The sequence below is a fragment of the Corvus moneduloides genome, chromosome 3 (genome assembly GCF_009650955.1).
Source record: "Corvus moneduloides isolate bCorMon1 chromosome 3, bCorMon1.pri, whole genome shotgun sequence".
Classification (NCBI taxonomy): Eukaryota; Metazoa; Chordata; class Aves; order Passeriformes; family Corvidae; genus Corvus; species Corvus moneduloides.
The window spans coordinates 90,834,931-90,851,345 of record NC_045478.1 but is presented as its reverse complement, the minus strand read 5'-3'; the positions used below and the strand labels follow the sequence as shown (position 1 = coordinate 90,851,345).

Genomic DNA, 16,415 nt, shown 5'->3' with positions numbered 1-16,415 from the left:
AGAGATGAGACTGAGCATTTCAGGAGTCAACAATGAACCTTTCATTGAGCTGGCTTAAAGCAGCAGTGCTGATCATGCAGGCCCCTTTCAAAGGAAGATACAATGCTGTGCTTTTCTTTATTTTTTAGGATTTTTAAAGGATTAGCTCTTTGCTTCAAAGAGATCCTAAACAATCAAAGGGGGGAAAAACATCTCAAAATTTTCAAGTGTTTCTTCCAAGAGCTCTAAGGAGAGCTCTATTCTGCATCTCTGATATGGAGGATAACTTCAATACTTTGCCTTCACAGATATCAACTTTTTTTTTTTCTTAAAAACCCTTTAGTTAGAATTTGTTTTTCCACCCTCCTTGAGCATGCTGGTAGAGGGAAGGAAGGTGTCTTCTGCAACTCACAGAAGAATAAAGGGGACTAAGCAACAAGGAAAGAGTGGGTGTTACCTGTCTTTTCATGTGAAGGGAGAGCCACAGACAGGAGTAGGTCTCTATAATTTTATTATTACTTACACAGTCACTGCACCGTGCTACAAGTTATTAACTCACAGCATCCTACTGCATGTTACTGGCTTTGCACAAACCTAGCAGAAAGGAACATTCTGCTTACGGTTAAACCATTGCCATCAACACTTGCTACTATGTGAAGAACAAAACCCTTTTGTTAGAGGATGCAGTCATCATCACCATCTTTAAAAACTATATATAATTTCAGTAATCTCTTCCTAATGCTTCAGATGCATGTATTGAATTTGAAATCATTTACAGTTAGTCTTACAAAGTTCTGCTTGGTTTTCTTCCAAAGAAAATAGCAGCATATTGCAAAATAGGAAGGTCCAGTAGCAAAATATGTAGTTATTACTAAATAATCCATCAAAAATGTTTCCTTATTATGATGGTCCTGTTTCCTTTCTTTGCATATAATGTCTGTTGCAGAATTGACTCAGACAAACTCTACACAGGTATAGTCACAAAGCAAAATGGTTTTCTGTAGTACTAAGTCAAAAAAGTTGTTGCTGTTAGGCAAGTAATTATCTGCCTCTTTTCTATGATCTGATCTGACTTCAAGAGAAAGTGGATGTGATCACTAAGCACTTGTCACTTTGCATCCTCTGCCTCCTGTTTTCATGCCTTCTTTTGTCCTGACTCAACTTCAGAGTATAAGATGAGGCATGCAGAGTTTATGGGAAGGTGTGAGTGAACAGAATCATAGAACTGAAGTTCAAAAACCCCCCAGCCCAACATCCAAAACAGGTAATCATGTCTACGTTATGTTTCAGTTAACTGAAGAAATAGCCTGTCACTGCAGTAAAATACAAGGTCATCACTTCTGTAGACCAACATCCATATTTTAATCTGCTTGAACTAACATGCAGGGACTTGCAAGAACAACAAAGTTGATACTTTTTTTTTTTTTTTTTTTTGCTGGTGGGGAAGACTGAAAAGCCAAAAAGAGGAACATTCAAGCAGAACTGCCTTCAAATGCCCAGCTGCACATGCTGACTGCCTCAACAAAAAGGAAAAATGAATGAAGATGAGGAAGAGTCCTTCTCACTGGTGTATTTCAGGACTGTTATTTAAGAGTGGCTCTTTCCAGCAGCAGTAAAGTTTGTTCTCCAAAACAGCTGCTGATAGTGAGAAGTAAAGCCCACTACTGCACCGGTTCACCATGTAAAATGTGCACTGCAACTACTTTTGAACAGTTTAATCTTATGCACTCTTTTTTCACTGTGGTCCTTTGTGTAGTGAAGTATGTACAGACACAGTCTTAACTAAGCGTAATCTTATGAACTGGTTACACTAAAACTACATCCTTACACAGCAGCTCCTGTGTTGAACCACACGTGTTATTTTTGTTCTTTATGCAGAATTCTAATCAGGTATTTGAGTAATGAGATAAACATCTGGTGCCACTAAATACAGTTCATTGTAAACAGTGCAGTCTTAAATGCTTCCATTGGTTTTCTAGGCATAAAGGCTTCCAGGAGAATATGAATTTATTTCCAGCCTGAACTGGCTACAAGCTCGTTGTTACATTAAGGGATTACTTTGCTTAGACTTTCTCTTGGCCGTTCCTCTGATGACTGACAATATCAGTAACTACAATACAACAAAGAGAATATTACTACAGTTTGTTAGGGCACTTAACTGTCTACACATCAACGGTGAGGACAAGTGCTGTCAGATATTTCACTGGCATACGTCTTGGAGTCTGTTGTAAAATCTGTACTCTTATGACACAGTTAATATCAGTTTACCTCCCTGGTGAGTTTTTGTACTGAAATAATCACTGTAGGATTTAAAAAAAAGTTATTTTATCCCCTAGAGATTTATATCTAAATTGTAACATAAGCACAGAAGGAACTGCTGATTACAGAATGAACAACACAGTGAGTACAAAGCTAAATATAAAGAGGACATTGTATTCACTAGGCCAGGGGATTACAATTTATTCAAAAGAAAAGTCATGCAAAATTCAAGTTTTGAATGTGTTTATCACCTGCCATTGAGTTGATAAAAGCAGATAATATCATTTTTGGATTGCTGGAATTGCACCAGGACTCTTTTCTGTGTGTTGCCTGGAGAGTACTGAAGAGAGTTCATGTTCTCAGGTACCTGACGTTACAGATGTGCTGCTGCTCAGTCAAGACACAGAGCTGCTTTGAAACAGAAAGAGGTACACAGCAACATTCCCAGGCAATTCTTATTTTACCTTGGAGCCCTAGCTCGCACCTAGTCATAGGTTTGAAACTGGATGAAAAGGCAGAGCTGTTTTATGTAACTTACCTTTACTAGAACACAGCCATCTTGTTCAAGAATCATGCATGGTTTTATAACTGAAAGTACCACATGAATTTGAGGGAAAAAATGGGTGTATGTGTCCCATGAATCAGGCACAATTTCAATTCCGAACAATTTTCAAAATTGTTTTAAAATTATTAGTTTTACATTCTCTCTCCCTCTAATATAGTAAATTGTGGGTTTTTAATATTAGCCTTGTGTCTTCAGCATCTAAACTATTAAGAAACAATAGTTATTTCTCTGTTTATCCATTATGAATACAACCCATTCTGATTTGGAATACAGCTACTCTAGGTGAAGCTGTCCAAGTGCATGAAAGAACACTTAAGACATTTTAATGGCAGTGATACAGTGTACAGTATGCATTTGACTTGAGTATGAACAACTTATTCATGTGATTACTGTATCTAACCTCAAAGTTAAATGGACCAAACTGGCTGCAGTAGATTTGCTTACAAAACGAACCCCTGAATTCAAACCCAGCAGAAATACTATCCTTCCCTTCCAAACCTGCAGAAAATCCTGTCCACCCTTCACCAATTGTAAATTCAGCTTGAAGTTACTGACCTAACCTTGGTCTTCTCCCTGTTCATATTTCTTACATGAATTTACAGTAGAAATGGTGCAAAATAGCAAGATCTGTTGGAATAGGCAGAAAGGAATTCAAACTTTAATCTGATTGGTTTAATTTGATTTTAGCATGAGGAAAAAGAATAAAGTTACAAGATTCTTTTAATATTTTCACAATGTTAAACTAAAACTGAGCTCTAGGCTACATGTGTAAGTAAATCTAGAACACAAAAGGGTTAAATAAGATCTTCTTTTAAGATACAAGAACTTAAGCTTTCTTTACGTTTAACAAACTTCACAGAACAGATACTGCAAAGGAACAACCCCCTCCCCAACTTTTTGTTTAAAGTGAACATTGTCCATAATTCACATGAACTTTAAGTAGTGTCCTCTCAAGAGCCACCTTGAAACCGTCTGTGCACTTGTAACGAGATTAAAGAGAATATTAAGGAGGAACAAAATAGCATCTTCAGTATTAATGCAGAAAAGTCTTGTGTATCAATCAGAATGCCCATCAAATGCTAGGATAGGATTTTGTAGGAAAGAAAGTGCGTATCACAGCAGCCGCCAAAATCCATGTTTTTCTTAAAACTCCTCACGGCAAATGTAAATAATATCCTTGGACAGTCCCTCTCACCAGGACCATTTTCTGAAAATGCAGCCCATTACAGAAGCTTTTGCTGCTGGTTTCATATTCTTCAATAAGAACAAGGGAAAAAACCAGCTTGTCTTCCAGAGAGCTTGCATTTATAATGATGGGACACTTCTGACTTGCTTCATGGTTAATTAATGCTAATACAGTCCAATGCCGAGTGTGTGTGTGGAGAGACACATTATATATATATATTTATATATATATATATGTATGTATGTATTCTGGTTTTAATTAGTTGTCTCACTGTTAAGTGTTCCTAACTGGCTACCAAAGTAACAGTATAATTTGGCCTATAAGGAGTTAATTACCTGTAACAAGTAGAATGGAAGATGACACACATACAAGCTTACTTCACCCCGATGTTTCAGATCTGCCCAGTATTTGAAGATGAGACAAAGTCTTTCCCTCCCTCAGGTCTTCTTACAAATTTACCCACTTGTTAATAACTTACTAATAGACTGAGAAGTTAAAACTCATTCAGGATTAAGCTGGGTGACATCAGTAGGAATCCTTTTACCTGCATAAGCCCTGTGTGCAGCAGGAGACAGCCCGATTACGATATGTTTGCTTTTATGTTTCCAAACTGGCAAAGCTGGTGCAGTTCGGCTCAGCTCAGCATGACACACCGTAACACAGAACCACGGGTCTAACCACGTCCAGAACGTTCTATCCAGGTAATGCTTTTCACATCCACTTGCTATACTTGCTTTGTGGGCAGGGATTTTTGTGGGCGCGTTCAGCTGCATAGAAGGAGGGCTGGTGGAGCCCCTTTGATTATCTCATTGACACTCTGAATGTGAAGAACACAAACTCATTCTGACAAAGGGTGTTTGTTTTACAGGTTGTTCCCCAATACTGTTACCGAATTCCGTTTGCTACAAAATGTCCTTTTTCCCCAATATGTAAGTCTAGCTACAGAAAGTCAGTCTGTAGAATCCAGCCATGGCTACTGTGCTGTGAATTAGCCTTATTTGATCAATTATCAGATACCTGCACTTAGCAAAAGGCAAACAAGAGCCAATCAGGTTTCGGCTGGTGGGAATGGCTGCACTGCTCAAGGTATGTGGAATCTGTTCACACAACGCGTAGAATCTCTGTGGATGCCATGTAAAAAGTATGCACCATTTACTGCTCCAGGATGGAGTTGGCTTTAAAGAGAGATCATAATTTAACAGAGAAGAAAGGAAAAAAAAAAAGAAAAAAAAAAAACCCCTGATAGGTTCTTTATAGTAAGATACATATAAAAATTTTTCATAAGAATCTCTGTCCCCCTTTCTTTTTGGCTTCCTGGGAAGAACCAGAAAGGTGTTCCTACCCCAACAGAATCCCTGATGCTGGTGACACTGCCTAACTCAAAAGCCACACGCGATGAAGGCACGAGTGACCAGTCAGGTCTTCTGGGCTTAAGGAGCTGCAGTTGCCGCTCCAAGTAGTATTTCACCTCCTCAGGATTCAGTAGCAGTGAAGAGGTGAAAGGCTGCACATTAAACAGTTTGTCCGAAAGCCATGTGCATAGCAAACTTTTACACCAGCTTTATACAACTATTTGTTTTAACTCTGCAGCTGGAATGTTTCCAGCATAAGGCTTTTAGAGTGACTCCAGCAATAACAGAAGCCTTTGGATTTTTCTTGCTTTGTTTAAATCCACTAGCCATACTCAAAAATAATATTTCTTCATGTTTTATTTTTATACGGTGGCTAGCAGGCACCTTAGTAACCAGCCAGAGATCGATTTCAACCACCATCAATCCCTAAACTACAGTACCAGGACGGTTGGCTAAAGAAAGGAAACTGATTGGCTGTAGTCTGAAACTTGCCTAGTACAAGGTGTCTGGCTGACTTTGTCCTAAATAAGGCTAACATTAGTGAACTAAGAGAACAGCATTTGGTTGCAGTCTTGCACTCAGGAACATCCTTCGCCAATACGTTGGCAAGATCTCCCTACTTTCCGATCCAGTTTCACCATTTTCATGATGGCCTCCTCGCGCCCGCGGCCCATGTGGTCGAACGTGCAGTCGTGCTGTTCGGGCAGGCGGTGCAACATGCAGAACACGTAACCTGCCGCAGAGGGAGACAAGAGACACAGTTAGGGACTGCTCAGAGAGCTGGGATCTCACCTGAACCAGAAGTGAGTGATCCCCACCCACCGGAGGGTTACTCAGTTCTCAAAAATTAATGCCAGTTTAAAGCTTTTACTTATCTTCCTTACAGGGTAACAAATATTTGATCATTTACTGCATTTTGTTGAGAATTTATCAACATGGTACCAAAGCTCAAGTCATACAAGATTTGTGGGGTCTTTTGCCATCATCTCATCTTATACAGGAAACCTCCACAATCATCTAAGCTAGATATGCCCACATAGTAACAAAGGTAGTGCTATTGGGTTTTAATCACCTTTGCTGAAATCCTTCCTACTTTTAATTGGACTTTGTTGTCATTTCTGAAATTCATGCCTGTGGTGCTCTAGGGTGAGCTCCCAAGCAGCTTTTCAAGTCAGAACTGTTAAATTTAAGCACTTTTCTTCCTCCTCACTGCCAGCATTGGCAGTGACTGCAGGAGGAGTTCACTGCTCCTTCGCTATCCCAGTCTTCAGAAGCTTCTCCCCATGAAGCATTCTGACACTAACCATAGGGGGGAACAGGCATTTGACACAGGGACCTGTCATGCCACATCACTTTGCTCTGTAGCTGAGAAGATGAGGTTATTGCCTCTTTGTCTAATGCTCCTCAGTGTTACTCAGCTTTCCAGGGAGCACATGACTTAGAAACATGTCAATACTTTTCCCTGCAGGTGAGGAGGGCATCAGCCACAGCCACCACTTTCTAGTTTACAAAGGAAATCAGCTTTTTTCTTCTTTGTCCCTAATACTTTGTATAACAGTAAAGAAACTGCCTCCAATTTCCACCTCCAAAATGAACATTAAATAGCAGTAAGTAGCATTAAGATGCTACAGGAGGGAAAAGTCACACAGTTACAGGGCTCACCAGTCCACTGTATGAAAGCAAGTATGGTTCATGTAATATCGCCTGTGCTGGGATATTTTTCCTGCCTGATGGCGCAAAGAGTTACACTCTGCCTCTTACTTGAATGCTTTACATTACTGCTGCTCCTCGAATGCTCAAAAGATATTAAACCCACAAAATTATGACATTTGAGAGATGGAAAAGGATAAAAATGAGTGAGTGAATGATTGAGAGAGTGTTTAGTGCATATCTACAAACACACACATAATATATGAGGGTACGTGTGTGAAGTAATTCAAGTTCCTGGACTCTATAACACATCAGTTGCAAGAGGGAACAACATGCTACCTTTATATTAGAGTGATTGTTAAGAAAACAGAGAAGGAAAAAGTGTCATACATGGAATTATTTTTAAAAAGTGAAGAAAAATTGATTTGTCTTTGCTCTTTGTTTCAGTAGCACCAAGCTATGAAAAGACATGCCTATTATCTGTGGCTGGCTTTGAAACCCAGTTCTAGGAACAAAGCAAAAAAGACAAGTTTTCTGTGTTGGTACATAGGATTCAGAAATATGGATGGAAACTCGCAGATTGAATTGATATGTATCTCACCCCTTGTGATCACTGCCTCTGCTTCAAACTCAATCTGGGTCATACCACACTCAAATGTGACAAAATGTCTTTCCTGAGGTGCCAAAAATGATTGTTAAAATGAAAACATCCCTGGACTATAATGCCAATGCTGAACAAGCATTTCACTCAGTTCTTTCTCACAGAAAGCAGGGTCTGAAGGCTTCCCTTATTTCCTGAAATAAGATTTCAAATCGCTGAGCCAATGTCCACTGCAGGTACAAGAATACATAAATACCTGACTGGATGAATTCAAAAACCAACTTCATCATCTTGTCTGCAGTGAATGTCTATGAAGCAGATGTGACACACCCTGGAGATATGGACTGGGCAGGAGGCGTCTCAGTCCCTTCTAGATAAAAATTGGTTTTAAATCTTGATGGTTTTACAGATCCTTTCCAAATGTTTAACAAGCCTATGCAGAAATGCTATCTAATGTTACTGAAAAGAGATCTTGAAAATTTATACAATCTTCTGCACTACTTCAGCAAGACCCTTTTGACAATTCTGTACATCTAGTATGGAAGTATATATGCACCATGATTTATCACTTTTGAATGGGACCTTTCAATTGCTCCATCTCTTCACCTTCTGTCATAGGTTAGCAAGCATAGTCCCGGAAGGGACGTCCTTGCTAAGGGGTGCTTACAGTTTCCTCTGGGAACTGATAGAACCTATCAGCTGGCCAGTTTGAATATGGACAAGTCTCTAAGCCACTTAAAGTTGTGATCACCTCTGCGATCCACATTTAAGAATAGGCAAACTCCCCCTCCAAGCTCTCTCTCGTTTCCGGCACTGGCACAGGTGGCTGCGGGCCCCGTGTGGGGGCCAGCGGGCCCGGCCAGGCCCTGCTCGGGCCAGGCCGGGCCGGGCCACGGCCATCCTGAAGCCATGGACCTGTTCCAGCCGTGGAACCCCCCCCACTGCCTTGCCGTGGGCAGCCGGAGCGGCTCGGCTCTCCCCCCTCTCCACTGCGGTAAGAAAAATTCAACATTCCAGCTGCAAAGCTGCAAGGCCGAGGTGAGAGTAACCCTTTTTATTGCTGTGAAGAGCTGAAAACCTGAGGGAAGAGAGAGAGAAGATGCTTAAAGCTGAAAGTCTGTTGTGAAGCTATGATATATCAGAGTATCCTGTTGTAATTTCATGAAGATATGGGGGGTGGAGCGTTCAACTCGTGAGCAAAAGCACCTGCGCTGAGATAGGCAGATGCTGACACAGCTGTAATTTCATGAGAAGTTTGGACAGGGAGAGATGAACCAGATGAGGACTTTTGCTCCAGATGGGAAAGGAGAAAACCTCAGTTCCTAGAGATGCTCCCAGAGATAGTCCTAAAGATGAAGATGATGAAGACCCTTTGCTCCCAGGGAAGGAGAAGGGCCTCTGTTTTTGTTTCTGAATGGCTCAACCTTAAAATTGTACCCCAAAAAACTTCAAGAGTGGACCCTCGAAAGCAGTTGCGGGAAAAAGCTGCAAGTCGGGGGAAAGGACTCACACGCAGGCAGAGAGACTCCTCTTCCTAAATGGACTGAACAATATTTGGAAGTGGGCAGCTGTCTCGTTGTGATAATGTTTTCATAGCATGAGCAAGAAGAGACTTCTCTTTCTAAATGGACTGAACAAGGTTATTATGGAAGTGGTAAACAGACTGAACATCTTAAGGGTTGTCTTTTCACATTGTCAGTGGGAGAAGGGAGGAAGGTGGGGGGAGGAGGAGAGTTCTGAAGGTGGTATAATTTTTTTTTCTTCTTTTAGGTCTGTTAATAAACTTTATATTCTTTCAAGTTTGGTGCCTGTTTTGCATTTCTCCTAATTCTTATCTCACAGCAGATAAACAGTAATGAGTATTTTGGACCAAACCACTACACCTTCTAAAAAGCCTCCTGCAGACCAGCACAGCTTCATGACGTTCCTTTCTACCCTGCCACCCCTAATTCCATCTATCCTGTGCTTTGCCCTATCTTTATTTCGTTTTTGAACACCTTTTAGTTCTTTATAGAGCACCTGTTTTCACGCAGGATAATCTGTACTGTATGTTCTATTTATTCCACATGACACATTTTTTTCTGTTTGTTGAGGATTTTTTAATGCATTCTTGAACAGAACTTCAGTAACTGTCCACAAAAGAATGGCAGGTGACTTTCACTTTTCCCAAAGTATGGGAATAGTATTTCTAATTTCAGCAACTAAATGACCTAAACCTGTTATTAATATATATATATTTAAATATGTACTGCTAATTAGGTAGTATCTAATGAAAGAATACCCAAGCTCATTTTGAATGCTACGAAAATAGTTCTGCATATATTGGCTGATTTATGGAAGGGGGCCTATTCTGGTTGAATTAGCAATGCAGATCTCCTGGAAGTTCCATTTCCAAAAAGAGAATTCAGATCTTTAGTCTCATTGCCACAAATGCTTAAGTCACTATGAAGATTGGAACTTGTATTTTTGTAGGTTTTATTTAAAATTTAAAGGCCTTTAAAACACTGTTATATAGCAGCTAATTGAGTGACAGTAGTTCTGAACATTTTTTTCATTAGTTCAGAGTGGATATATTCAATTTAAGTTATTACTGCTATATTCACTCCTTGCTTCTTCAGTGGTTTGAAAATCAGAACGGACATCCTGTGGTCTGCACATGCACAAGTGCCTGATGTCATATCAAGGCCATTAGACTTTACAGCAGTTCCATTATTAACTTGTGTGTGCTGGGGCAGAAGGCCGATAGATGCACCTGTATTTTGATCCCTAAAGCCAATCCATATTTAGAGGTGAAACCTTTTCTCCCGAGAACTCTGCTTTTATGTTTATAAAGTAAGTTAGATAAATGAACTCCTGCAGTGTATTTGCTGTTAAGTTCATTATGGGATGGTATCAAATACAGGTTGTCTCCCCTAAAGGAATTTACTGCAGAAATGCTTCTTTTAGCACACTATAACTAAAAGACAAAATAAATAACTTTCTGCTAGGGGAAGGAGCATTGGAAAAGGGAATCCATCTGCCAACTAAAGTTCGTTTACCCAAGTCATCAACCTAAAACATGCCAGACTTTCCCTCCCGGCACAGAAGATTTCAATCTAGTAAATGTAATAATACATCTCACAGCACTGCAAATGTTGTTTTCTGATGTTAGAAGTGAAGTATGAATCACCCACTCCTCAGGTCTCTAATGCAAACATCTTGGAAAAACATTATGTAGTGCCTCAAAACATTTGAGCTCCTCTGAGCACCCCAGAAACTTCTTCACAATACATCATAAAAAACTTCACTTCCACTTCATTGCCAGACCAAAAATGGCTAAAGCCATAAAGCAGAGCACCATCCCTGCCTTACAGAGGGGTCACTCAAAGGAAGCCCAAGACTGCACACCAGCAACTATGAAGTGGCTTTCATCATTCCTGAGGAACCTGATGGGAAAGGGATGTTGGAGAGAACAGAAAACAAACCAGGCTTGCATATTCCAGACCAGAGAGCATCACAGACCTACAGTTTGCTGTGTGTGGGTAATGAAAAACAACTGCCTTTTCTTCATTGCTACACTCAAGAGCACTGGTGCATTTTTGAGTTTCTGAAAGCTCAGCCATTCAAGTATCATGCCTGCCATGGAAAGACAAAGCCCTTCATTACCAACTACCATCAATCATCTTAATTGTTCACTCCAGACATTTATGCTTTCATTGCAGGCACCAACTGCTCTGATGGTTTAGCCTTCTATACTACAGTGACCCCTTTTGATTCATTCAAAGTAACTCCCACTGGAAGGTAAAAGAAAGTGAAGTCAACGTTACCGTAAAACCCTGAGCTTCTGATACTTAAAAATCATCCTACCTGGCCACCAGGATCAGTACTTATCATTTTCATTCCCAAGTCAACAGGAAGAAGTTTGGAACTGTCAGAACTTGCAGCTTACACCATTTCCACATTTAATAAACAAACTATGTTTGTATAGAGACCTATACAAAACCTATTCAAAAGTAGTCCAAGTAATGACACAGACATAATCCTGTGCAGAATTCTGTGCTGTGTGCTTTGACTTCTTCACATCCTTCACAAGATATTTTACCTCTCTTGCAAATTTGAAATTCTAATCAACGGATATTCAAACAGAATTTAAAAATGCCTTGTGACTTAAGAGTTGAAGATGCTGCAAAAATTCTCTACCAAAGGTGTATTATCTAACAGGGTATTGTATGAGTCCTTAAGCAGATTTCTGGCCAAGAACAGATTTTAACATTTCTTTAAACAACGAATATATCTGCAGGCTATAACACAGCACAGCCAAACCAGGCAGATGAGCCAGCAGAGATCATGTGGCTGCAGCACTGTTCAGAACAACTGCACACCATTCACTGAATAATCCCCAAAACAGTATTTATGCATCTCCCCCACCCAACTGGAAAGATGATATAATGTGTTGCAAATTCTATTAACAATAAAACTATTTATAAGGAAGTGCGGGAAGGAAATACTTTCTTGTTTTTTAAAGACATGAAATAGGGAAGAAATGAATGGAAGAGTAGAACAAATAGCTACCAAGATACAAAGCAAGATCCTAAAGGCTTGACTACCTGAGAACTGCAGTATGATCCAGCTTCCTCCCCTGTGTTTTGGAGGTTAACAAAAACCTGCAGTCATAGAAGGATGGGAATGTGCACAGTTCAGCCAGGCAAAGCTTCCAGTGCAGCTCGTATGCACTGTTTTGGCAATATAAATATATTCTAGTCTGCTGATAGCTTATTTTATTCTCATTTAGACGGCTCCATTCGTGCATATACTCTCATTACCTCTCCTCTCTCTTCTGTGGGAATGCTCTGTACTAGCATTGTCAGCTTTCATTACACAATTCAAGGAAATTTCAGTTTTACTGACATATTCTATAAATCAAATTAAATCCCACCAAGCTAAACAATGAGGTTTTGAAAATAAGTGAACTAAACTCTTCCCCTGTTTCTCTTTCCCAGCTTTGCAAGTGGATTATGATTAATAAGTACTTCAGAATAACTTGGTTGGGAATCTTGTCATTCATTTCCAAGGGAAAAGGGGCGCAAGCCACAGTATGATGAAGCTTTTTAACCAGATAGATGTATTTATTAAAACTCCACAAAACTGAGGCAGTCCTTTCTTTAATTTCCACTCCAAAGTGAGAGGATGGGGACTGTTAACCTCTAGGTGCTCAAAGTCAGAAGTCTCTAAGTATCAATTCCTATTGTCTTAAGCACTGCCCTCTCGAGGCATTTCAGTTCCATGATCCTTCACAAACAGCACAGCTGCAAAAGGTTCACAAACCATACAGCAGGATGAAGTGTATTTTTCCTATTATTTTTCTAACCATTTGCTATGATCACTCCAAGTTAGTTTCCAGTATTTTCTTCTTTATATACATCACTAATACTTAGGACTACCAAAGTGATCAATATCTGAATCAAAAAGGGAAAAGGAAAGACGTGGTGTAAGACACCTTAGAATGTTTCTTTTACTCTGCCAACTGTCCCTGGGACTGGACGGGCACTCTGGGACTTCCAAACTGCTCTCAGTCAGTGATGATCTCATGTTTCATGCTGGAAGCCGACCGCTCTGTGATATCTCTGGTGCTGCATAAGAGTGCTCAAGAGATCCTACAGATACATTTTATATTTCAACAACTGGGTTTATGCTTAGAAGAAAAAAAGAGAACAAAGAATTTTTTTCCCTTCCTCCTCTATTTTGCCCTCTGCCACAAAGAGGGTAAAGCAATGTGTATGTATCTGCATTAGAGACAGAAAAAGCATTTGTGGAAAGGACTGCCCAAGAAAAGAATGGAAGAAGTTGTATACAGAAGAGAGAGGACATAATACTGTAACAGCCACTGGCCAGGTATGGTTAAAGATTCTGCAAAAATTCTTTAGACTGCAAGGAAAAGACTTTGTATTTCCAAGTTTAGTCACATATAACCTGTGTTTCAAAGTTGTTTTCTGTCTATTTTCTTTAAGATCATAAGCCTGGGAAGCTGCTTTAGGGAGCACACAAGAGATGCAGTTTGGCACTGTGGAGACCCTGTAAACAAACTACGTTTTATCCCAATTCATGCTGTTACAAATACACTTTCCTATTTATCTTACTACGTGCACAGAAAGCTGTCAAACTATTTTTTTCTTACATTAAATGTGACATAAGTTTTGAACAGAGAATTTGTATCACTTGAGGACAGAGCACATGCTGATTTTTTAGGGTGGTTTTTTTTTTTGAATCAACAATTTTTAAGGAGGTTCTACATAAGCCATTATTGTATTCCTTGACTTTGGAACAAAGAAGAACAACTCAAAGTTTCCTCCTGTTTCTTTGAAGACAGTGTATTTGAAGTGGGAAAAATTAAGATATGGCACTCTTCTAGACTCAGTTCTTACTTTTGCTCTAGTGAACACTAACCCCAGAGCAGTATGGAGCGTGATTAGGAACAGAAATGAGGTTTTCAGGAAATGATTTCTGAATTTCAGAGAATCCCTAATGAATCAAAGCCACAAATACAGCACATCTACTTTGTAATAGTAAGCTGCCATTATAAAATGTTTGCTATGGGTCAGGTCTGACTGAGTACTGTAGGTCTCAGTCAGGATTGTGTCTCAGTTCCATCACGTACCAGAAGAAAATCATGGTTAAATCTTTTGATTTGGACCAGATATTTTTCTTGCTGTACTGAACTCACACATTTGAGAGTAAACACTTCTACATCAGAACTTCTTCACCCACTACAGATTTGTGAGTTAAGGCCAACATCTATTGGGGACAGACTAACAGAGCAACTCAGGGCCAGGATTACTCCCACAGATACACCATGCAATCAATGTTCACTTCCAAACTGCTTCATACCTCAGAGGTCACTGACTCACATAGCGGTGACAATGTCATCTGTAGGCTCCCCTTCTGACCTTACACACTGTCCCTGATTTTTGGTCTCAGTTGCCACCCACAGCGTCAGGCACAAGCAGCAGCTGTGACACCACAAACTGACTCTCCAACCACAACTGCTGGGTTACTGCTCTTGTGAATTCTCTGCAGAACTGGGCTCTGGTCCCAGTTCACCTGTGGTAACAGATGCAACTTCCGAGAAATTAGCATTTTAATTTGTCATGTAATCTGTCGATATAACTGAAACATTTTTCACCAAAGGCTTGTGCAACTGTTGAAACACAATGGCAAGAAAAAACCCCCCAAACAACCAAAACTGGTTAAACTTTAATTTAACAAGAGAATTTTTAGAGAAACCATTTTGCTCCCAACAACTTACAGCATCAAGAGAGGTGTCAGATAGTGAACATCAATGACCAAGTTATTTGAGGGACAAGAAAAGCAAGGATCAAAAGAGTTTAGACTTCAGGTAGGTGAAAAGTTTCCTTATTTGAATAACTGTGTGATTTTGAAATGATGTATTCAAGAGGAATTAGTGCCACTGCTACACTTGTAAAAGGAACATTCATTGCCACGTTTGCAGGACCAAGAACACACTGAAATAATACTGCACCTCCCAAATCATTCCTAGTTTCACAAGGCTATATCCCGTAATATGTGGGAAAATGAATCCAAAGAACAGAATGCACAGTAAAAAAGCAGAATTATGCCGAAAAGGCCTCCTAGAGTCCAAGAGCAGACAGCTAATAAAGTAGAGGTAATGCATACTAATAGATTACACTACTGCAAATGTTAGTAGTGCTATAAAATTAGATTTTCCATAGGTTATACCAGCATATCAAGAGGCATTTGTTTCCTACTGAACATATTTAGATTAGAGTAGTGTAGATTCTCTAGATTTGAGTAGTGTGAAACTTTAATTAAAGTGTCCCGAGAAGTGGCAGGTGGATGACAGAGCTATCCTAAGGTCAGAGCAGGGACTTGTGCAGTATTTAACGCTTTAAAAAGAGCTACATGAGCATTAATACTTCTAGAATTCTCTACACCAACCCCCTCATAGCTAATACACTTCTCCCAGAAGCTGAGGATTTAATTAAAAGCTGAAGTGTACCCAGGAAGTTAATTAAAATAGCAAGCAATACCTAGTGGCTCAATAATGTATGTGTGTAATTTTGTTTAGCCCAATGAAAATGCAGGAAAGATAAGGCTACTAATAAAGAACTGGAATGAATAATGAAAGGGTCTGTACCAACATCCAGTACGTGCTGCATTAATTCTAACAGTTCTCCTGGATCCTGCATGTATTTTGACTTCATTGCATGCTGAATATGATTCCAGGTTTGACTTTGAGTGTATTTCCTGAGTTGTATTATTTATGCCTTGGGTTTCAGTACCTTCCTAGTGGTTGTACCACAGTGATCTACAGTCTGACAGCAGCTAGGCTTGCTGGCCAAACAAGAGAGAAGCAGCTCTACTTCTTTTAAACCAAAATAAAATGTGTTTTATGTTATCATTCCCCATTTACACCTTATGTCCAGAGTCTCTTAGATTAGACCTTCTGCTCCACCAAAGTCTTCTATTACTGTAGCCTCTTGCAATCTATGTTAAGAGTAATTCTTCTTCTAATCACAGGAAAACAGAGCTCCATTCAGCAGCCCCATTTATACCACAAAGGAAAACAAACACTTAGAGCAATGTATACTTCTGCTCTTCCCTTCTTTTTCTTTTGGTGTAGACTTACAAAACATTCCTGGCTCCTGCTTGTTCAGAATATGGCAGGACCCTCACACATGACTTATGCCTATATTTGAAAACTTTCAGCACCTCAGGAATGTTTAACAGCTGTGAACACCTCTGTAAGCATTTTCATTTCAAAACATATAAAGATATGGTAAATAAACGTGTTACTTTTAAAAACTT

General features: G+C 39.7%; 1 protein-coding gene across 3 annotated transcripts in view; it reads right to left on the bottom strand.

Moving 5' to 3' along the window:
- Window positions 1–1,393: 1,393 nt before the first annotated feature.
- The window catches only part of ZFAND3 (zinc finger AN1-type containing 3), a 139,534-nt gene continuing 124,512 nt past the window's right edge, over window positions 1,394–16,415 (bottom strand). For all 3 annotated transcript variants that reach the window (XM_032102728.1, XM_032102729.1, XM_032102730.1), the window contains exon 7: window positions 1,394–6,074. In XM_032102728.1, coding sequence (XP_031958619.1) covers window positions 5,920–6,074 — 155 coding nt within the window. In that variant the 3' untranslated portion in view covers window positions 1,394–5,919. The remainder of the gene's footprint in view (window positions 6,075–16,415) is intronic.